This window comes from Cucurbita pepo, chromosome LG09, assembly GCF_002806865.2.
Source record: "Cucurbita pepo subsp. pepo cultivar mu-cu-16 chromosome LG09, ASM280686v2, whole genome shotgun sequence".
In the NCBI taxonomy this organism is placed as follows: Eukaryota; Viridiplantae; Streptophyta; class Magnoliopsida; order Cucurbitales; family Cucurbitaceae; genus Cucurbita; species Cucurbita pepo.
The window spans coordinates 2,729,785-2,753,024 of record NC_036646.1 but is presented as its reverse complement, the minus strand read 5'-3'; the positions used below and the strand labels follow the sequence as shown (position 1 = coordinate 2,753,024).

Sequence of the window (23,240 nt, the reverse complement as noted above, 5' to 3'; positions counted from 1 at the left end):
GGGGAACGAAGCATTCCTCATAAGCGTGTGCAAATCTCTCCCTAGCAGACGCGTTTTAAAACATTGAGGGAAACCTTCATGCCCAAAGAGGGCAATATTTGATAGCGGTGGACTTGAGATGTTACAAATAGTATCAAAGTCAGATATTGAGCAGTGTGCCAACGAGGACGCTTCCCCTAAAAGGGGTATTTTGAGATTTCAAATCAATTGGAGAAGAAAATGAACCATTCCTTATAAGGGTTGAAAATCTCTCCGAACACGTTTTAAATTTTATAGGAGAAACCCACATATGTAACAACTCAAACCTAGATATTTAGGTTTGAGTTGTTACATATGTTTGTCGGTTTATCACTCTCCAATACAAGGTAGTACAGTGTTTTTGCCTTGAAATGATCTGAAGAACATATCAACCTCTTTCTAGGACTTGAAACTTTAAACTTCAATTATCGAGACTAATTTTAAAATTCATTGAAAGCAAGTCGAGCAGGTCTCACTTTGATTAGTCACACACTCTTTCCGATCCTAAAAAATGGAACTCAGACCGTAAAAAGTACACAAACTAAAATAGAACAAGTCGAGCGTTCTTACAACTATTATGTACAAAAATGGCGAGCTTAGAAACTGAAGAAANAAAAAAAAAAAAAAAAAAAAAAAAAAAAAAAAAAAAAAAAAAAAAAAAAAACCATGAAGAACCTTGTTACAATATGCATTGTTGAGGAAGTGAAGTCTTTGAGCACAAACAAAAATTGGTTACAAAAAGCTATGAAATCATCATCATCATAATCAGCTTTGCCTTTGAAACCCCCAAGCTGATACAGAAAAAAGTGGCCTATCTTGCCAACAAATGAACAAAAATCCATTCTCTTCTTTGATTTTATAACCATCATATCCATTGCTCTGCAACAATCTATTCCCCAGAAACATACTATTATAACTCAATCCAACCCTCCCGAACCCCACGCTTTCGAATCGTACTATCCATTTCTCGAGCTTTTCGTGTCTCTCCCTTCTCTCCGCTCCCTCGCAAGCAATGATGTTCTTTATTTCCTCTCCTAAAAGCATCTTCTCCACCCTTTGTCGCTCGATCGACGACCTCGACACCGTTGATTCCAAGCAATCAAACAATGCAGCATAGAAGTTTAGTGCTTCTAGTACTCTCTCCATCAACCCTGATCCATTCAGGTTTGATTCTTGCTCTGTTATTACCATCACTTTTGGAGATAGCCCCCACAGTGCATTCAAAAAACTATTCATCTTTTGTGAAGGATTCAATCCTGATGGCGAACATACCGATGCCGAATCCGGGCTACTACTAAAAACTTGCAACGAATCTGTTTCCAGCCACTCTCCGAGCGTTCGCTGCTTCATACGTAGGAGCTTTTGCAAGTTCTTCGATGCAGATGGCGACGTTTTTGTCTTATCGTCGTCCGTGGCTAAAATCGTGTGAAGTTCGAGTACTGAGCTCACTGCGAGTGCTTCTCCTGTCTTCACCCTTAAACTTTCAAGGTCGAGATTCTCTAACTTGCTAACAACTGGGGTGAACTGAAATGGTATGTCCCATTTTTCGGCCTCTTCGGTTAGCCGAACAGCCATTTGTTCCAACACCTCCTTCTGTTCGTGAATTCCGGTTATTCTCACATGGGGCGGACCGTCTGGTCGGTCTTTCAATGTCTGAAGAAGGTTTATCCATTGAGCAGGCTCACATGATTTGAAATCAATAATATGAATCATCCTTTCTCCCTCCATAGCTTCTATGATAGCCTGATTAGTTATCACATATGCAAGCTTCAAGAAAGGACATAGCTCAAAGAACAATCTTTGAGCAAGAATCTCTTCCGGGACCGACAATATTTTGGTCGAGTTCAAGGCTTTGTGTAAGCCTGGCCACGATTTGAGTATCCGATCGGCGAGTGCCTCGGTGAAGTAGGCAGCAATCCGCTGCATTGTGTCCCCGTCGGGCGAAGCTAGGTGGGAAATTTGCTCGAGGCCAACGTTGGCATTTTCGATGTTGCCAATGGCAACTTGGTTGGCACAGGCAAGAAGAAGGTGAATCAGACATAAGCCCCTCTCTTCAGATTTCAGCTCCCTTAGAAAAGGGTATGGCGATCCTATACCAGGCGATAACGACCACGGAAAGAGCTGCAACGGCGATGAAGTTACTGACGACGACCCCTCCCCGTTAAACATTCCTGCCATTAAAGTACCTGGCCGGGATAAAGAGAAACACACTATTTCAACAAAGACAAGGATGGAGCAGAGTGAAGCAACAACAGTGCAAAAATTATAACAAATCCTTAGTTCATCGAGAAAATAGCATAAAATTCACTTAATCTTGCTCGGCTCGAGCCTACGGCTAGTCGATATTGTTTTCTTTGAGCTTAACCTTTTAGGCTTCCCCTCGAGATTCTAAAACGCGTCTGCTAGGGAGAGGTTTCCACACCCTTATAAAGAATGTTTCGTTCTCCTCCACAACCAATGTGGGATCTCACAATTCACCCCTTTCAAGGCCCAACGTCCTCACTGGCTCTCATTCCTCTCCCCAATCGACATGGTATCTCACAATCCACCCCTTTCAAGGCCCAACGTCCTCGCTGGCTCTCGTTTCTCTCCCCAATCGATGTGGGATCTCACAATCCACTCCCTTCAGGGCCCAACGTCCTCACTGGCTCTTGTTCCTCTCTCCAATCAACGTGGTATCTCACAATCCACCCCCTTCAAGGCTCAATGTCCTCACTGCCTCTCGTTCCTCTCCCCAATCAATGTGGTATCTCACAATCCACCCCTTTCAAGGCCCAACGTCCTCACTGGCTCTCGTTTCTCTCCCCAATCGACGTGGTATCTCACAATCCACCCCCTTCAGGGCCCAATGTCCTCGTTGTCTCTCGTTCCTCTCCCCAATCGACATGGTATCTCACAATCCACCACTTTCAAGGCCCAACGTCCTCACTGGCTCTCGTTTCTCTCCCCAATCGACGTGGTATCTCACAATCCACCCCCTTCAGGGCCCAATGTCCTCGTTGTCTCTCGTTCCTCTCCCCAATCGACATGGTATCTCACAATCCACCACTTTCAAGGTCCAACGTCCTCACTGGCTCTCGTTCCTCTCCCCAATCGACGTGGTATCTCACAATCCACCCCTTTCAAAGCCCAACATCCTCGCTGGCTCTCGTTCCTCTCTCCAATCAACGTGGTATCTCACAATCCACCCCCTTCAAAGCCCAACGTCCTCACTGGCTCTCGTTCCTCTCCCCAATCGATGTGGTATCTCACAATCCACCCCCTTCATGACCCAACATCCTCACTCACTCTCGTTCCTCTCCACAACCATACTCATGCTTCAACCCATTTCCAATCCTCAAAAAGCCTAAAAAACGCCATAAAGTTCAAGAAGCAAGCAACCCAGTTCATCAGACTAATCCAAACGAAGCTATAAACTCATCATCTAGCAAAAGACTCAACAGATTACCAAAAGAAACCAGCAAAAACAGCACAAAAACAGCATATCAAACCCAATCAACAGCAGAAAACAACACAAATCCATCACTTCAAATCATCCAAACCACTAATCCCCAGAAGCCAACAATCAAAACCCATTAATCCAAATCATAAAAACATCACAAAAAAAACCTCAAAACAAAGAGAAATAATCACCAGAAGAGGATCAAACACGAATCGAAACAACGATCGAAGAACCCCAGAAGAGAAGAAATGGTCTATCTCCACAAAACAAAACAGAAAATCAATCTCATGAGAAGAATATAGGGTTAAAGACGAAGGGTTTTGATGAAGAACAAACAGAGCACCCTGGAATCAAAGCCTTTGTCTGGAACGACTTTTCCATGGCTGCATTAGAGACAGACAATACAAGAGTATGGTTTTTGTCGCCATTGATTTGTCCTTCATTGGTAGGATCAGAAGAATAAGGAATTTCAGACGAAGAAATAGCTTAATTTCTCTCTCTTTCTTCATCTCTCAAGAAACCCACCTAGATTTTCCCTCTACAAATTCATATTCTTCTCTCAAAATTGATGGGGTTTTGTCAATATCTGAAGTGGATGCGAATAAGAGCTGGCCACAATTTGGAAGGACTTGAGAATTTACCACCGATCCAAACATGCCCTAACAAAACAAAACAACCACCCGCGGTTGTTGCTTAGTGGGTGATAGTGGGAATTGCGAGGAGGCCTTTTCTTTTTTTTTCTTTTCTTTTTCTAAATGAATCCAAAACGCATACACCTCCCCACTTTCTTAGCACTTCCAGACAAAGAGACAACTGAGTTGAGCAAAACCCCAAAACTAAATAGAACTTTCAACTTTAGCTACCTCTCATACTATTTGCTGTTCTTAACAAAACCACTTATGTTGTCTTTCCTATTGCCTTTTAAATTTTTGTTGGTTTTCATTCTAATTTTAAACAACTTTTCTTTTTTTTTAATGATCTGATTCCCGACCCGACCCTACCCGGGTATGATATTGTCCGATAGTGTCTCTGGTTTATGTACTCGTGATCTTCTTCGTAATTAGTCAATGTCAGATTCCAAGAAATCTCGAGTAAAGTGAAGTGTAGTTGTTTCTAATGAGTGTTTTGTAACCATCTATGGCGTTTCTTCAATATCTGTAATTCAACTCCTTTCGGGGTCCAGCGTCCTCGCTGACACTCGTTCCTTTCTGGGATCTCATAATCCACCCTCCTTCAAGGCTCAGCGTCCTCGTTGGTACACCGCTCAGTGTCTACTCCCATTCGGGGCTCAGCATCCACATTGGCACACGACACATAATACACCCCACTTTTGGGCCCACCGTTCTCACTGACACTCATTTCTCTCTTCAATTGATGTGAGATCTCATAACTCACCCCCTTCAAGGCTCACTGTCCTCGTTGGCACACCGCCCGATGTCTGGCTCACTTATAATAATCCAAGCCCACTGCTACCAGGATATTGTCATCTTTGGGTTTTCCTTTCCAAAACGCGTCTCCTAGAGAGAGGTTTTCAGACCTTTATAAAAAAAATGTTTCGTTCCCCTCTCCAACCAAGGTGGGATCTCATAATCCACCCATTTTCGGGACACAACATCCTCGTTAATACACGTTCTTCTCTTCAATTGATATAGAATCTCACCGCCCATCATCAACCATCACTCGAAAGTGCTTATAGAAATTTCAATTTTATTTAAAAATCAATTTTTTCAAATGTTATTCCAGACATATGATATAACTACCTCTACCAATATGAGTATAGCTCAACTCGAGGTTTGAATTTTTACCTAGATGTTGATAACTCGATTAGAAAGATTAAGTCACATGTAATGGAATTTACCACATAAATTTACCCAAGGTTAATTTTTGAGTGGTTTAACTTTAATTGATTATTTATTTATTGACTATTTCTTTTAACATATTCACTATTATTTTCCTCAACCTGATATTGAAAAGGATGGGTTTGGTGGTAGTAATGGTTTTTGCTTCAATAAATTTCTATTGAAAAAGATATCTACAAATTACAATTTGTACCCTCCAAAAAAAGGCATTTTACACATTGGGTCCTCAAATTTTGGCACATTTACAACAACACCCATAAATTCTTGCAAATTACATCAACTTTATTCTTTTTCTTTTTTATAATTTCTTGCTTTTTAAAAGTAAAATGTTGAATATTATTGATATCAAATTATTGGGTGTTATTTAAGTAAATAATTTTCCTTTTTTTCCCCAAAAAATAGGGTTTTTTTAATAACATTTTTCTTATTTGTCTAATTCTTTTTGGATTTTTTTTGAAAATTAACGAATTTATAAAAGTAGTTATTCTAAAAAAAAAACATGTATTAAAAAACGTGCGAATATTTATAGGAAAAAGTAAGAATAAATTTTTATAAAGNAAAAAAAAAAAAAAAAAAAAAAAAAAAAAAAAACTCTTAATTTCTATTTATTTAATTTTAAAAAAAAAACTTATTTTTGTAATTAACCCGTGTCTAAGATTTGGATCAGGGTTCGTAATCTAGATTCGACACTTACTCCTCTCTTTAAAGAACAAAAACTATGTATTTAGAATGATGCTCTGATACGATGTTAAAAATGAGAAATAGAAGTGAGATCGAAAGTGCTACAAACATAGGTGAGATCTAAAGATAAGCTACCAACTAAATGTTGAGGATTATTGGGAGTGAGTCCCACATTGATCAATTTAGTGGAAGATCATTGGTTTATAAGTGAGGAATACTATCTTCATTTGTATGAGGTTTTTTGGGAAAGCCCAAAACAAAGCTTGACGAGAATCGAACAATTTTAAGCTTTTTTTTATAATTATTCTATCCTCAAGATCGCTCTCATCTAGATATGGTCTCTGTTCATTCATGTATTCTTCTTATACCCGAGTGTCTCATATATATATATATATAGATAATAAAAAAATTAAAAAAAAAACAAGAGTTCTTAGCATTTCCTAGGTTGAGTTTCAACAGTTTTCTAGGACTGTTTTGGTTGATAAAAGAATTTGTCATGTTCCTTGTTCAATATAGAAATTTCCAAAAAAGAAAATAAATAAATAAATAAATTTTAATTTTAATTTTAAAGCCTAAAGAAGCTGTCAGGCTGTTTTGAATTGTCTTTTTCATATATTATTCCTTTTTCATTAATTAGAATCTTTCTCTTTTTTGGCTATATTATATTATTTCCACATAATTTTTAAAAGCTCAAAATTAAAAATAAATAAAAACATTAATTTTAATTCTAAAATATTCTCCAATTTATCTGAAATACTTAAATTCATAAAATAATTTAATAAAATATTGCAAAATGAAAAAACTATGTATATAAGGCAATAATTGACATTTTTATAAATTAGTCGAGGCTTTAATACAACATAGTCAATTGACTAGGGGTATTTTCGTCTTTTTACCTCTATTAATGGTCGCATATGTCATTTGAGCTCTAATGTGATAACTTACCTAATTTTAGGTCTTCTTAGAGACTTATCGAGTAAAATGTCAAACCGAGCTCCTTAGCATGTGACTGTTTGACTACTTCTTTTATATTAGCGATTTCCACACGTGTAGCTTAAGAAAAGACCGAACTGACTACTACATGGCTGCTCATGTTTGGAATTTAAAACTCTGACCTTCGAACGCTCCAAACCTCACCAAATTTTCTAGGCAAATCCTATATATATATATATCTCCATGTTCCGGTCATGAAATAAATAAATAAATAGCTTTTTGTTTGTTCATCCTCATAACCATATGACACTCCGAATATGATGAAATAGGATGAATTGAATCAGTATTTGGTAAATACGTAATTATCTTGAATATATTAACTATCTTTTATTTGTTGATCGCCCGGGGACAAGAGAAATATCTTGTTCTTTCTTCAACCATTTCTGATCTCCAACGAACCTCTTAATAGAATTTGTTCCATTTCACGGATCTTGTAAGATTCTCGAGAAATTCTTCAATTTAGAGAATCAAGTCTGATTCTATCTCTGTTCGTCCTGTTTGAAGAACGGAAGGATCCCAAAAAAATCGATATATATATATATATATAAAATAGTTGGAGTTGGAGTTGGAGTTGGTAGGGAGGATTTTAGTGGGATGAAAGGGACATTATTGTCTTTAGCAAAGAATGGATCCAAAGAAAGGCTTAGTGGGGGGTTTTTCCAAAGTCATGATTCTAATTTTGGAGCTTACTGCCTTCTCTCTCTCTCTCTCTACTTTTTGTGTGTTATTTTAATTTTATAATCTTCATCAAATTAACCTAAGTTTTGGATATTGCATTGGATAGTGTGTGTGCGCTAACCTACAAAAACATCAATTAAAACTTCCCTCAATTTGAGGATTTTTTTTTTTTTTTTTTAATATTCACAAACTTATGTGCCCGTTCTTATCTAACGTAACTTCAATTTTTGTTCTTAAACACGTATATACGTTGTGTTAAGTTGGGTTATGGAAAAAATTGCACGTTGATTCAATTAATGACCCGAGTGACCCAAATAGGAATCACAACCCAATCTAACTCAACTGATAAACAAAATTGATTTTTTATAATTTTTTTTTTTAATTTAACCCAAAACTGAACAAAAAATCTAACTCAACCGAATGAGTTGTTGAGTTGTTGAGGTCATATGAACAAATAAAACAAGGGAGAAANAAAACAAAAAAAAGGGGAAAAAATCCGACCTGCCGGATTCGAACCAGCGACCTAAGGATTACTTCAGGATTTGATACCCACTACAGTCCTCCGCTCTACCAACTGAGCTAAGGTCGGTTTTGTTGATGATATTAATTTTTAATTTTATTTTAAATCTTCCAAGCCAAAGCCGAACAGATTTCGAATTTTTTATTAATATTTTTATTGTTTGTTTTTATTTAATTTTTTTTAATTATTGTTTGTCTCTTTGATGTTTTATTATGGTCTGATTGTACTATTTTTATTATGGTTTATTATAAATAATATAAAATCAAAAGATTAATGTCCAAATTAGGGAAAAAAAAAATCAACTAGGAATAATATTTCTAATTAGCCTCGAAAATAGCGTTACAATCTAGTCAAATATAATTTATTTTTAAGATTATTATGAACTATTAAAAAAATTTAACATTTTAATCCAAGAATATTTGATATTTGCCGGTCATGAGATTTTAGTTATTAAATTAATATAATAGACAGAAAAGACCCGACAACTCAACCCTATTGAACTCGAAAATAGAGGTTTGGGTTGGATTTAATTGTGAACTCTATTCGTATTACTCGAATTTGATATTCGGGTTGGTCTAAAAAATTTCTCTAGCTCACACATATATATATATATATATATATTTATTTATTTATTTATTTATTGGGCTACGATTTGAATTTCTATGAAAGGCCCAAAAAGTTTTGGTGATGGGCCGAGAGGCCCAAACCAAGAGCAGCAGCCCAAGATTCGGAACCAGTTCTCAGAGACTCAGACAAAGAGTAGAAGAATAGACGCTGATATCTGTGTTTTGAGCTCTCAACGAATTCCCCTCTTGCAGTTCCCATTGATTTTCTTTCCTCTGCGAAATCCGGCGGAAAAATGAGCGGTACCGTCAAGAAAGTGACCGATGTTGCCTTCAAAGCATCCAAGAACATCGATTGGGATGGCATGGCCAAGCTTTTGGTCTCCGATGAGGCTCGCAAGGAGTTCTCATCCCTTCGCCGAGCCTTCGAGGAGGTTAACTCATCTCTCCAGACCAAGTTCAGCCAGGTCCGGAAATTCTTGTTTTTTTTCTTTCGTTGTTTTCGTAGTCGCTGGATCTTTGTTTTTATCTGAATTGATTCTTGTTGAAGTGGATTTGATTTTTGTTTGGCTTGAATGTTTGAGATTGTGTTTTTCGGAATTTGTTTTTTGTTCTTATGTTTAATTTCCTTCATTTCTTGTGAATCCGGAGTTGTTTACTAACTACAATCGCAATATTTCGTTTATTATGGGTCGTAAATAGGGGAATGTTGATTTACTTGTGGTATTATCGAAGGAAGATCGTTCGGAGAAGAATGGAATTTAGAAAACAGAAATGTTTTTCGTTGTAAAGCCAACATTTTCAACTTGTTTGGATCTAGAAACTGTTAGATACATAAGATGACAGGAACATGATATATGATTCATTATTACAGCAATTCTAATGTCTCTGGTAAAATTGGCTGGGCTATGTCTATTTTATACGAAATGGCAAATCATATGTATTGGTATCTGGTCTGGAATACCCATTTCATACAGTTTGTGCAACTGGGAGTGTTGGAACATAGCTCATAGTAAGATGCTAATGCTTCTCCTATGATTTATAGGCTTAAATCACTCTTTTGTTCGTAATGAAATAGTTGTTTTTTCAGAAAAAGAAGTGCAATTGGAAGCCGAATCGATAGAATGATCGTGTTAATTTTGTGCTTTTCTTTTGTATCAGTCAACAAAATTTTCATATTAATGACTAAAGCGTGCTTTTAATTTTGTGGCCGTAGATAGAATGAAGTACTCTATTGGGCTGCCTTAATTACTCTGCTCAATACTTTCAAGATCTGCATTATTTTTAAACTGTTTATCTCCGTTCAGGAACCAGAGCCCATAGACTGGGAATATTACAGAAAGGGAATTGGATCCCGCTTGGTGGACATGTACAAAGAGGCTTATGACAGTATGCTCTCTGATTCACTTGTCTTTTCAAGTTCATACTTCGATTTTTCTGTGCAATATTATGAGGCAATATTGTGATTTTTTCAGCACCTGGCTTACCTGTGATACTTCTCTAATTTGGATTCTCAATGATAACTTTTCTTGACTAAGTAGTCTTTCGGAACCACAATCGTACAATAAGTACATTGTATAATTTGAGATTTTTGGATGTAGACTTCTGGGGCGCATTGGCAAATCTGTCACTAAATTTTTTAAGTGGCCCTTTTGTCTCAGTGGATGTCACACTATCCTATTACTTGTTCATGTTCACCACCGATGATCGTGTTGGGGGAAATCCTGTGATTGAAGTATTTACAGCATTTTCTTTTATATTGGAACACATTTGGCCTTTTAGTTGGTGTAACTTAAATGTCTTCTGAAGTACTCGTTCTAATAGCCTGAAAATCTTGTCGTTGTAACGTTTGCGTGGTAAATAATAAGGCTGGCTATGAATTTAGCTTTCCCCTTTCACTCTCATGAGACCAGACTATGTCATCAAGATTCGGGGACAGATTAAGCATGGTTTTGGACTGTCATTAATGTACAAAGCAATGCCCTTATGATTGCTTGCTTTTTTTTTTTATCATTACGCCATCGGTTGACCTGCTTCCTTTTTAGGCATTGAGGTCCCCAAATTTGTAGACACAGTGACTCCGCAGTACAAACCTAAATTTGATGCGTTGGTAAGCACCACATATGTAGTTATATCTTAGTATATCTCTTTGTAGCTCCCCGCTAGGCGCTTGATTTATTGTTCATGTGGCAGCTGGTAGAATTGAAGGAAGCTGAAGTGAAATCCCTGAAGGAGTCTGAGCGGTTGGAGAAGGAGATTGTTGAAGTTCAAGAAATGAAGGTAATAGACAAGAATAGCTCACTTGATTTCCCATTTTTTAGGAATGATGAATCCTCACTGCTTGTTGTTCTCATCAGAAAAAGATCAGCACCATGACTGCTGACGAGTACTTCGAGAAGCATCCTGAGCTGAGGAAGAAATTCGACGATGAAATCCGAAACGACTACTGGGGCTATTGACCGCAAATTACTGGTTGAAGCGCCAAAGTTTCACAATTTAATTTCGTAAATCTTCCGGGTCTTGTTTTGCTGCAGCTGTTTGGTCAGTAATAAAACAAACAAGATAGTTCTCCTCCAATTTGGGTGCATTTGCTTTCCAAATCACGTTGACAAAATTGATTAGAAAGACTGAGATTTTCCTTGAGATGATGTTGTGAGAGTTCCAAATCACTCGTGGTACATTATCATAGCAAATGCATTTTTTTATAATGAGATTATTGTGTTATTTCAGCAAGTTTTCTTATCATTCCGATATTAATGAAGATCGGGGCTCCGTACCATGCCTCATTTCATAGAGAACCTCAAAGTGGCTCTATTTCATTATATTTCATCCATATCTCAATTCCATTCATTTAATATCCTCATGGTGTCATTGAGATATCTCATATCCTCATGGTGTCATTGAGATAAGAGATATCGTTTTTAGTCTATCTGTTTCTATTTTTATATTTCCTCATGGTGTCATTGAGATAAGAGATATCGTTGTGATGATTTTAAAATCTTTTATACTAGGTAATCTAGTATCCTTATGCATGAAGATAATCAATTCGGTCGTTGTGGTCGGATTTTATTATGGATTTTTGACCACATTCTCCATAGGGCCCTCTTATCTCTTCCTTCTCAGAGCTCGAGTTATGGAAGAAGGAACCGGAACGGAGTTGGGAGTTTAGAAGGTTGCGAATAACTTCGTCGGTTGAGAGTCGGTTTTTGGGTCGGTTTTTTTGTTGTTCTATGAACAAAATGTAGCATGACTGAAATGGCATGAACAGACAGTAATGTGAAACTTCAAACTTCTCATTGTATGAAAGCAATTATATGTATAAGCAATCAAGGCATAATTCAATCCTGTTGATACGTACGCTAAAGAACATGTATATATCCATGTAAAAGTAGTAGAATATCGTGGAAAACAGAAGGGGCGTGGCATAAATGTACAAAAATGTGCACCTTGGAACTTGTTCGGGCAAAAATACACTAGGCATGTATTTTTTTTTCTTTTTAATCTAAATAGCCAGAGAAAGGGAAGCTCAAATGTCTCCACAAGAAAAAAAAAAAAAAATGAAAAGCTAAAAGAAGTTAGATTGAAACAAACATGAAAATCCAACTGATTTCTGTAAAAATATAGCGAGGAAAAGGAAATCCCAGAAGAACCACAGAGAGAGTTGCGGGTTTTACGTCGACGATGATGCCTCAAAACCACGGCCTCATGAAGGAAGATATGTATGATCCAAAAAAGGGGGTGAGAGTTTTAACCAGAACCAGCTGCTGCTGCTTTCTTTTGAGACAATTGTTGAGCTGCTGCTAGCTCTTCATTTTTGTCCATTGCTTTCCTTGCTAGTTCATAGCCTGCAAAGTTCATGGCTCCTAAGGGGGCGATCCAGAAGAACCTGGGCAATGCTCCTTTGAACAAGCCAATGGGGCCCTCGTGGCGAAGAATTGAAATGAAAACAAACGACATTGAAACTGATCGACCCTGCGCTGTCATCATTCTTGTTTTCATTACGTCGAAAGGTGTGGTAACAACAGCAGCGAGGCCACCTGACAATGCTCCGACTGCAATTGTTTCCCATGGTTCCAGTTCCCGTGAAAGAAGTTTCTCAACAGCCTTTTGAACAAACAGAAAGAAAAAAAAAAACCTTGTCAATATGCGAATGGGTAAATTATGGACAACCGTATATCTTGCTCTTTGAGGCGTTAAGTTTTCCCTTTTCCATTTTTCCTTTATAGGAAACACAAATTTCATAGCAAAAATGAAATTATATAAAAGAGGGGATAAGGATCCAAGCCAAAGGATTGGTAAAAGATACCCAAGATTTGCCAACAGAATGAAATTACCCTTGGGGGATAGTATTTTTTTTTCCATGGCAAACAAATAGCTTCCTTTTTGCTGGTGTTTATTTAATCACTTTGTGTATTTTCCTCCTTTAGTTAATTACGTCAAATCAGGTTACGAGTTGTAAAAGCCAATGCTTTACCTTAAGTTAATTGAATTGTCTTATCTTACTCCACTGGGAATACTTCTTATACAAGGAAATATCTTTCTTGTTATAGAGGAGAAACTTCTCAACTTCTACAATCCTAATAATGATCCGATGAGATTATGAATTCAGCATTTTTCCAAGGGTCAAGACCAAGACGCATCCCTACTAATAGCAACTTTTCCTTTTCCTACACCATTCAAACAGACAAACACTGTGGCTGGGCCCTGGAGGCTTCTAGGGGCTAGGCAAGAGATTTGCTTTCTTCTTTCCTCATTCGGTTGATAGGTGATTGTTTTAAGCTAATTCTTAACTCAAGGTAAAAGGAATTGGTAAGTTGAGGGGTTTGAAATACAATGAATATACATATTCATTTCTGTTTAATGAGATACTATTATTTTCTTACGAATGATTAAAGAATGATTCTCTTCAAGGGACCAAGGTTTTTGAAATGGTCCCACAGATTTAAAAGTGAAGATGAAAAGCGAGTTGCTTGAGATAATATCAATATGGAAAGAGTGGCTTCTGTGGCTGCACGTGTCGGCTGTTCCTCAAGAGTTTTTTGGAAGGAGTACTCGAGCAAAGAATTTTAGAAATCAATTGAAGAAAATGAGCTAAGAAAATTGGAAAGACGAAAAAACTTCAACCTTTTTTCCAACCTTTCAACCTTTTATCCTAAAACAATTGCGTTGAATCTGAAAGGAATTCCAGGGATTTTATTTTGGTGGAGGTATAGAGAATAATATTAGACATTTAGTTAATGGGAGAAATATGATTCTACATCAGGAAAAAGGTGGTCTAGGTCTTGGTAACTTAAAGAACACGATGGAGCCTTGTTTGTAAAGTGGGTTTGGAGGATTCCAGTGGAGGGATGGGTACTTTGGAATGATATCAGCATGTATGGCAAGAAATTTATGATCGGTTCGACACTAAAGGAAAGGTATATCAGCCCTTGGAAGACTATTCAAAAACTTAAAGACTCCTCTTTGATGAACGTTCCTCACTTAGTGTTGACAATGAGGAGAATATCATATCCTCCAATGCATTTATTTTTTCTAGATTTATCTTATATAAGAGACAAGTAATGAAGAAAGATATTTGGGAGAAGAACATAGCCATTTGGAATTTTGTACTGGTAAGAAGTTTAACAGAAAAAATGAAGAAGAGGAGTTCCAATAACAATCCAGCTACTAATTGTACTAGGGGTTTGGATGAATTCTAGAGAAGATAGGTGATAGTGGTGCTTATACGAAGTGTAATACTTTTAATTGTATTTGTTCTCCCACTTGGTAAATATGAGAAGCCGCCTTATGGAAAATATAGCTGTTCCAATTTTGGGGGGATACGTACCAAAAAAATGTTAAAGTTCTTTGTATAAACTGTGTTGTCATAGAGTCTGTATGAATTAGATAGAATTCAGAAAAGGTGACTTCATATGAGTCTTAGGCCAAGTTGGTGTCCCGTTTCCCAGACAGATGGATTAGGTGGGGGTGGAGCTATATTTTATTGCTATTTGTCTAAGAATCTCACATGGTCCGATCATAGAACTAAAAAAGATGAGTATTTGATAACAACAAAGGAATGGTGTGGGAAAAATGTAATCGAAAATTAATATTGAAAAGAGGTTGATAAACGGATTATAAATACATACCTTTTTGGATTCAGCATAAAGTCCCATGCCGGCAACATAGAATGGAACTTCCCTACAAAGAGTGGCACCGGTCCCACGGAAGAATCCCTTTAGGCCATCTTGGTTCCATGTCCCGAGAATTGCCTGACCTACATTGTCAAAGAGTCCTGCTTGCAACCTCTGCTTTAATACCTCACATGGGATCCGCACTGCAGTACCCAAAAATGTACTCCAGAACGATGCAAGGGATTGGACCTACAAGAAATACTGAGCCATTAACTATAAGAGCCCATGATGCAATCATAATAGGTCTCAGAACACATCCTAAATTGAATGAAGAAATGGAGACAATTGAGTCTGTAATGTGGGCGTATCTTATGCAGAAGAGCGTGCATCATAACTTTCTTAACAACTTGCCCAAAATAATCTAGCCACTTGATCAAGACTTATTAACTCGAAAAGATGGGGAGTTTCTGTGTAATCAAAATAAAGGAACTAAAATGACCGCATAGTTTTCCCCTTCAAGATAAGCAGATGTTAAAATCTTATGCCAGCAAGAAAGATATATTAAGATTGGAAACGAATATCTCCACAGGGGCATTAAATTTGATGGATACAAGATGCGCATGCCATAGAGATACATGAAGCTGCATGTCATACCCCCCCATTTTTAATATACGAACAACTTATAATGAAGGTCCAAATAAATATACAAGTGGAAGGGTGTAAGAAGCATCCCAGCTGTGGTAAAGATCAAGACCAGGCTGAGTATATAGAGAAGCCTCTCCAAAGGACAAGCAACACTACTATTCTTGAACTGGGATTCCTACCTCTTGATTTGAATATGTTCAAAACCCCTACCAAACCAGCCAAACGTATTAAGAAACTGAGGGAGTTCATTGGGAGGATATGGAAGAAAGGCTTTCACCTGGTGATTGGATCGTCTGTTTCATTATTGAGAAACTACGGAGGTGAGACATGGGAAACATACATATGAGGAGCAATGGCCCTTGTTGGAAAGAGGTTGTGAAGATTCCCTTGTGAAAGTGAAATATTCTAGCATTTGGTAGTTGCTGGAAAATATGTCAATGTTCCTTTTTTTTTTTGGTATTTTTTGCTGACAATAAAATAAATAAATAAAAGAGTAGCCGTCCCCGGTCTAGACTCTTGTGTCATCCTTCAACTTTTGCTTAGTCCAGGTTTCAATCCTAAAATGAGATAGTTAATCTACTTTCATCTGGTAGAGATTTGAAAAGGAAGAAATTGGAACATTTTTTAGGGGAAAGCTATAGAGAAACAGGGTTGAACTTTATGTGCCCATAATAGGTTGAATCTCTCCAAAAAGATTAGTCTTTCTTCTCTTCTTTCCGTAAACACTCTGTTCCCAACCTTGTGATTTGGATACTTAAGCTTCTCTTTGTAACATTGTAAATTAAGAAAAATGCTTCTTATACAAGTACAAGAATGGGAGGAAAGTTATAGAGTAAAATGAACTTTGAAACGGTATTGAACTTTATGTGCCTATAACAATATTTTATCTTATAGAAGTAAAAGAATAATAACCAGACAGTGAAATCTAAAAATTACCTGTATGTCTGGGAGTGTTGGAGCTACATTTATCAAAAGAAGTTTAGTTGCTTCAAATATTCCAGTTCGCAAACCATGACTACAAGATTAAAGAGAAAGCATCAAGAGTTCCATAGGAATATGGTACACCAAAAAACTCTGCAATTTATGTTGCTTTGGTGATAAGAAAATAACCTTGAAAACTGTCCTAGAATGGCAGGAATAGAACCACGGTATAGACCTCGCACACCAATCTGTGGAATCCTGGATATGATTTCAGGGAAAGTCAATGTTGATGCCTGTACGCGAGTCTAAAAACCACGAAAAAGAAAAAAAAAAAGAAGTCAATATGAGCATACTGTTGAGGACAGTCAAACCATCAAACATGAAGTCTGAACTCAAAAGAATAAAAAAATAATACTTTCATTAAAAACGTATATCATGATAAGACAAGGAAATTTTTTAAGCAAGATTTGTTAGAATTGGATCAAAGAATTTGCCTTGATTGTATCGATTGGGAACATTAAAGAAGTAGACAGAGCACAAGAAAGGCCACCAGCCAATGCAGATCTTAGAACGCTGCCAGCAGGTATTTCCACAGGTGGTGGAACAGCAACAACTGTAGCAGCTTCAAACCAGATACTCCTGCAACCATTATCGAAGAATTTATAAAGTTAAAGATCTTGGCAAAACATAACTAAATCCTGTTCTATGCATTGGCTACCAGCAAATACACGTAACCAATTTTAAGAAGGTCATAAGAAAAGTGAAAACTAGCCACACAAGATAGAACATATACCTTTAAGCTAAGATATCATATAATTATGACCAAAGCACAAAATCACAGATAGAAATTATAGTATTTGAAATTAATCTATAATGTTAATTCTCAACAAGTAGAGTCCCTTGTGAGCTTCTGGCTCAAGGCTTGTTTATTGTATGACCCTTTCCCATTTATACTTTCATCTGATAAATGAAAGTTGGTCTTTCCATTAAATATTTATATAAAAAAAAAAAAAAAAAAAAGAACCAACTAGGAAACAATATGGGGTAAGAAGTTAATCATCAGTTGCATGATGGGCTCTTAAAACAAAGAGCCATCATAAATTATAAATTTCCATACGGCATGAAGGGCACTTGGAAATATCAAAATTCTCAAAAGCAAGCCAACACATCAACATTTACTGTTTCCAAATACATAGATATTGACTCACATTAGAGGATTCTTTCCAACAATAAATAGGATAAAATCCAAAATCTTACGTCCGGTACCATTTTAACTGTGCACTCGATACGGTTATTTCAAGAAAATATTTACTATCCAAGTAGACTAAGTTGACTCTTTTCAGCTAATAAGCTTCAATTTCTCCAAGAAAACAGCTAAAAGCTTATTTTTCTTCTTTTATTTCTTTCTTATATTAAAAGTTGATTGAAACTCGAGCAACTGTTAAAAAGTCTGACCATGAGATGTACCTCAGCATGTCAAATAAAAAATCCATCTTACCGTGGATCTTCCTGCAGTCGATCTGAAGGAAGAAGAAGCATAAAATTTCGGAAATGTCCATATGAGATAGATTCTTCTGTGTCTGCATTCAGAAATCGCATCATAGCAACAGCATTGTCTTCATTGGCTGGGAGTCCAGCATTCTTAAGTGATGCCAATATTTCACTTTTTTGCAAAGTCCCCGACTTGCTCAGACAGAGAGAAGTATATGCACGTAGAATGGTTGGTTCCTTCTGTTCCATGAAGGACAAAAATTGCTTCCAACCAAATGACTTTGAAAACATGTGACTTCTAGTGCGATTCATGAACTCCCGAGCATATCGTTTGGGCAATTTTCTCTTTCTAATTGCAATTTCAAGATCCTCCATATTCACTTGGCCATCACCGTCCCTATCCAGCTCCTCAAAGAACCTCTTTCCTGTATAAGAGCATTAAGTTGGTAAACCTTTTTGTTTCCTCAAATTAAGTACAAGGGTAAATGGGTGCTAATACGAGAGTGTGATATACATGCATCAAACATTGGTGCCCATGCTAAGAAAGAAAAAAGTAAAAAAACTCGGAAAGGGAGAGACTGAAGGTGAAATTACTCGGAGAATATCTACGTTCCACACAGTGGTCCTGGAGGCATCAAAAGCCAAACTACATCAATTTTTTCACTTATGACTATTGGAGCTCATTACTTGTCATTACAGATGCAGGCTAATAATTGCCTTGGGCACAAGCTAAAGTTACAAAAGAGACACATAAAAATTGATAAATTCTTGATCAATCATTTAGATCCCTGGATTTTCCTTGATACAAAATCTATCTCCTCACTCTAGAGTAAAAGTTCGAAATATAGTTAAGAAATGTCAGAGTCAATGCATGTATAAGTTAATTAAAACATAACAATGGCAAGATAATTACTTCAAAAAACTTTAAACCCTCAAAGTACTATATCTAACGCAAAAGAATACAAATTATTTGTGCATACCTTCAGCCTCCGTGTATCTGAAGAAGTCCTGAACTGAGATCAGCTTCTTCTTGTCTGGATAATCCTTAGAAGACCGTCCAACATGTGGTAAAAGCTCAATAAGCTCTGTCAACGACACCGTAGACAATGTGGATCGCAAGCGTTCAACGTTAGAAAGAGGAATGCTAAGTATACCACTCGCTAGCTTCTGTGGTGAAATGCCACTAGTTTCTTCCCTATTCTGAGCAGAGACCCCATCATCCCCCTCGTTCACAGTAGAACTGACTCCCACTATGCCTGATGGGACACCTCCAACTCTTGCAAACCGCAAGTTCCCAAAAAACCCATTTACTTCTGCTTTTCGACCTTCCCAAATGCTTGCCACAGCCTTGAAATGATCAATCAGAGGGGGCAATGGTGATTGTGGGGAACTATCACTGCTTTCATCAACATTTCCTGCCCCGTCCGGGTCAAACTTATGAAGATTTTGTGTCAACTGATCAAAAACAAAACCAATTAAGCATTCAAATGGCACAAGTTTGCCTTCATCGTGCCTCAAACTTTCTTGCAATGGATTAGTATGATGCTTCTCCTTTTGCCTCTGTTTTGACTCGCGTAAAACTTTTTGCTTCATGCACAAACCTACCTTTTCTTCCTCATCCGTTTTCTGTAATCGCTTCTTAATTGTTTTAAAAGGACGGGGAAGTGCCTGAACGACAGTGTTAACCAATAGAGACCAAGAGACTGCAAACTGCAAGCAGTTTGCACAAGAGGCCTTCTCCTTAGCCAAATCTTCCTCTTTCAAAGCATTCTCAGAAGCCTCCGAATTTCCATTACTCTGCGATAAATTTCCAAATAAAGCCTTTACTGGAACCTTAATCAATAGGCCTTGTTTCTGCTTATCTCTAACGACAGACGGACCCCGCTTTTTCGTACCACAGATCTCACCTTCGCTCTTCTTATCCTCATCCTTAGGTCGCAAAATCAATCTAGTAAAATTCTCTTCATTATTATGCCTCGGGAAACAGTACTCAAGATCTTTAGCCACTTTCCGGAAGCCAAATTCAACAGGAGAAAGCGCTTCTTTAACGACTTGAATCGAGTTGAAAAAGGATTCGATTGGGTCATTAGCAGACACCATAACTAAAAACTCCTAAACTACACAAATCTTCAACGAAATCGCCGGACTGCTCCACAAACAACAGAAATCCAAACACCATTCACACACAGCAGCAACAACAACAACAACAACAATAAATTCAGGGGGGAAAAAAAAAAAAAGAAAGAGAAGAAGTACAACAGTAGATGAAAGTCTCAATCAAGCAATCCTAAAAACAAATCATTACCAGGCGGTGTGGAGAAGCGATGAAAGAGATTGATAATTGAATCCGAAAGCGACAAAACCCAAACAGACGGAGTTGAAATCGATTCGTATCACACATTTCGGCAGGAATCAGGAGCAGTCCATTTGTGCAACAGAAAGAAACAGAAAGAAGAGAGTTCTAGCTCGCCATTGAAGCAGAGGAATCGAAGGAAAAGTGGAGAAGGAGACGAGTGGAATTTGAGCAATGGGTTTGGTTTATGCTTTGTGTTCGAAACCGAGAGAGACGAGTGGCAGACGAAGCAGAAGGAGAAGGAGCCAGCAGTTGAAGACCGGAAAGCCTATCGTTTTTTATTTTCTTTTTGTGTTTTTTTTTAAAATTATATTATTTATTCTTTTTATAAAAAAAAAATAATAAATAAATAAATAATCAACATTTAACTTAAATAATCATACCTAAACACAAATATCACATTTTTTTCTCAATTAAATACAAAATTACAAATTTACCCCTACAAATATCTCGAGTCCCATGGAATATAAACGTTTCAAAATTATCTTTAAAATATAAATTTTTTAAAATATCGGACAAAAATTGGTCATAGATAGAACAACATATCACTAACTCGAATGTCTGTTTGTACTATATCTGAAATAAACGATGTTTAGACAACTAAATTGTTCGTCCAACAATTTAAATATATCATTAATTAAGAGGTTAAAAAGGTAAATTTCATACCATTCGTATATTTAATATATCGTTCATATAATATTTTGATCTATATATATATATTAATAATTATTTCACTTTGATTTATAATGATATTATAAAATTGTTTAATGGATATTTTACTAAATTATTTGTTTTTATTTTATATTTTTGGAAAATGTTTGTTTTTAAAGGATAAATAATAAATAAATAAGGGAAAAAAAAGCTAAAAGCTGACATAAGGGCTTTGTAGGATGGGAGAGGAAGCTTTAAACATTGGGCTCTCAGTCCGGTTTTTTTGTTCTCAATTAATTTAATTTTTTTAATTCAATCCTTATCCATATCTTTATTTAATGGATTTTAAATACTTTTTATATTTTGCATTCCGGTCCCTCCACTTCTTTTATTTATTATATTCCCCAAACGTTCACTTAATTACACTTTTGCAGCTTCGTATTAATGTTAATAATAATTATTATTATGATAATTGGATACAAATAATTAAATCATAAAATCCACGAAAAAAGAATCTTCCATTTATACATTTAATGCTTTCATCCTCGGAATAGCATCCGTAGTTTGCTAGTTCGATTCGGTATAGAATGTCTTCCTTTGGCATTGGGTTATTCACTATTTAGCGTCGGACAAGTGAGGTAGACCAGAAAAGTTTGGGTAGAGCTGGATCTAAATGCTGGCTAGGTAAGCGTCCCGAATAGTACCGATGGACAGATACCCGAGTTAGGACACTAAAATGTAAGGTCTAGGACTCGATGGCTTAACAGTCTACTGAATAAGCTGATTATAATTAATATAGGTAAGGGTCGCGAATAGTACTGATGGACAGATACCCTTGGAGCAAAGGAGAGAGAATGATACTAAAACGTAAGGTCTAGAACTCAAATGGCTTAACAGTCTACTGGCGGATTATAATTAATATTTTTTTATTAGAGTGTTTTATATTTTTTTAATTGAAATTATAATGAAAAATAGAAATTATTTATGGAAAAAAAAAAAATATCCCTACAAAATCCTAAATTTAATTATTAAATTTTTTTGTTACTCTTAGGGTCTGTAATATAATTTATAAAAGTAGGGGGGTAGAATTGAAAGGAAACTAAAGTAGGAGGGCCAAAGAATAATTTAAGAAATAATAATGCACCGAACGAGAGAGTACACTTATGAAATTCAGATCCACGTGTAAGAGTATTAGTGGGCGAGAGACACGTTCTTATCGTAGAGCGCTCCACGTATATTTATTATTTTTGGATAATGATTAAGGGGAATAAACGAAACCTCCCTTATTAACTAATTATGCCAACGTTTACTTAACATTTAATTTTTTATTCGAACAAAATTAATGAAGGAATCTCAATTATTAGAATTAATAGCGTCTAATTTTTGTTTATGTGATGGGTCTCACATTTAATTAGAATGTATTTGTTGTTTCAAGTCCGAAATGAATATAATATTAGGAATTTTATTATGGCATGATTGTTTAAATTAAATTGTCGTTTCGATTTAATGGGTCTTAATTAAGGATTAATTATTTGATCAACATTTTATCCTAAGATAACTCAACTCGAGGATTCTTAGAGCTTAAGGGCACGGTTGTACATGCACGGTTGTACATGACTCGTTCAAGTAAAGTCGTATCAAAGGGGAGGATTCTAGAGTTGAAGATGAAAACGATATGTGTAATTGGTCTGTCAAGGATTACCTGTGAAATTCTATATTGGTTGAAGAGAGAACAAAGTATCCCTATTAAAGGTATGAACACGTCTCCCTAGTAGACACGTTTTAGAACCGTAAAGCTAACGACGATACATAACGGGTCAAAACAAATAATATTTTCTAGCAGTGGACATGAGCAGTTGTTATAAATGATATCAGAGTCAGACAATGAACATGTGTGCCCTAATGAGAGATGAATTGTGAGATCCCACGTTGATTGAATCTTTATAAAGGTGTGAAAACTTTTCACTAGCAGATGTATTGTGGACTTGAACGGTTGGTTACATAACCTTATAATTTGAAGATTTAAAATTGTCCTCGTAATTTGATAAAACTTCATAAATAGTCCCAACAATGAGAACTATTTACGATCGCTTTAGAAAACTATATAGACTTATGCTAATATTTGAAAATCATAGAGACTAAATTCTAACTTTGGAACCAAACTTGCAATTTAATCTTCGTTCTTGAAAAAACGTATTCAACAAATAAGGCGTCCAATCAAAGCAACAATATCTTTAGTTCTAAACTAAAATATCAAAGACAATCCATATGATCGTGACAATTTCAACAAAAAAAAAAAAAAAAAAAAAAAA

The 23,240-nt window shown here is 36.4% G+C and overlaps 3 protein-coding genes and 1 non-coding gene across 5 annotated transcripts; 1 reads left to right on the top strand and 3 right to left on the bottom strand.

Moving 5' to 3' along the window:
• Positions 1 to 674: 674 nt before the first annotated feature.
• On the bottom strand, positions 675 to 4,266 carry LOC111801910 (scarecrow-like protein 3). Of its 2 annotated transcripts, XM_023686139.1 has the most exons (3): positions 3,804 to 4,265; positions 3,652 to 3,713; positions 675 to 2,204 (listed from the first exon to the last, which is right to left on the bottom strand). In XM_023686139.1, exon 3 carries the CDS (start codon positions 2,194 to 2,196, stop codon positions 784 to 786), a length of 1,413 nt encoding a protein of 470 aa, XP_023541907.1. In that variant the 5' UTR covers positions 2,197 to 2,204; positions 3,652 to 3,713; positions 3,804 to 4,265; the 3' UTR covers positions 675 to 783. The 2 variants fall into 2 exon arrangements, with proteins under 2 accessions (XP_023541907.1, XP_023541908.1); XM_023686140.1 differs by lacking the exon at positions 3,652 to 3,713 and having other exon boundaries at positions 3,804 to 4,266.
• A 3,900-nt stretch (positions 4,267 to 8,166) lies between these two features.
• Positions 8,167 to 8,260, bottom strand: TRNAY-GUA. Its single transcript has 2 exons — positions 8,224 to 8,260; positions 8,167 to 8,202 (listed from the first exon to the last, which is right to left on the bottom strand). It is a non-coding gene; the product is annotated as a tRNA-Tyr (tRNA).
• A 696-nt stretch (positions 8,261 to 8,956) lies between these two features.
• LOC111801481 (ATP synthase subunit d, mitochondrial) lies at positions 8,957 to 11,487 on the top strand. Its single transcript, XM_023685493.1, has 5 exons — positions 8,957 to 9,221; positions 10,062 to 10,143; positions 10,800 to 10,864; positions 10,948 to 11,034; positions 11,112 to 11,487. The coding sequence occupies exons 1-5, from the start codon at positions 9,051 to 9,053 to the stop codon at positions 11,211 to 11,213; spliced, it is 507 nt and encodes a 168-aa protein (XP_023541261.1). The 5' UTR covers positions 8,957 to 9,050; the 3' UTR covers positions 11,214 to 11,487.
• Positions 11,488 to 12,129: 642 nt separating this feature from the next.
• Positions 12,130 to 20,551, bottom strand: LOC111801480 (mitochondrial substrate carrier family protein C-like). The gene is made up of 8 exons (XM_023685492.1): positions 20,230 to 20,551; positions 18,905 to 20,070; positions 17,932 to 18,349; positions 16,928 to 17,072; positions 16,623 to 16,738; positions 16,449 to 16,527; positions 14,883 to 15,116; positions 12,130 to 12,858 (listed from the first exon to the last, which is right to left on the bottom strand). Exons 2-8 carry the CDS (start codon positions 20,022 to 20,024, stop codon positions 12,502 to 12,504), a joined length of 2,469 nt encoding a protein of 822 aa, XP_023541260.1. The 5' UTR covers positions 20,025 to 20,070; positions 20,230 to 20,551; the 3' UTR covers positions 12,130 to 12,501.
• Positions 20,552 to 23,240: the final 2,689 nt, after the last annotated feature.

Excerpts from the sequence above, each read along its gene's own strand:
- LOC111801910 (XM_023686140.1), bottom strand. The coding sequence starts at position 2,196 with ATGGCAGGAATGTTTAACGGGGAGGGGTCGTCGTCAGTAACTTCATCG.
- LOC111801481 (XM_023685493.1), top strand. The coding sequence starts at position 9,051 with ATGAGCGGTACCGTCAAGAAAGTGACCGATGTTGCCTTCAAAGCATCC. Across the intron at positions 9,222-10,061 it reads TCCAGACCAAGTTCAGCCAG|GAACCAGAGCCCATAGACTG; the intron begins GTCCGGAAATTC and ends ATCTCCGTTCAG. Across the intron at positions 11,035-11,111 it reads TTGAAGTTCAAGAAATGAAG|AAAAAGATCAGCACCATGAC; the intron begins GTAATAGACAAG and ends TGTTCTCATCAG.
- LOC111801480 (XM_023685492.1), bottom strand. The coding sequence starts at position 20,024 with ATGGTGTCTGCTAATGACCCAATCGAATCCTTTTTCAACTCGATTCAA. Across the intron at positions 16,528-16,622 it reads ATTCTAGGACAGTTTTCAAG|TCATGGTTTGCGAACTGGAA; the intron begins GTTATTTTCTTA and ends TTAATCTTGTAG. Across the intron at positions 15,117-16,448 it reads CAACACTCCCAGACATACAG|GTCCAATCCCTTGCATCGTT; the intron begins GTAATTTTTAGA and ends TATTTCTTGTAG.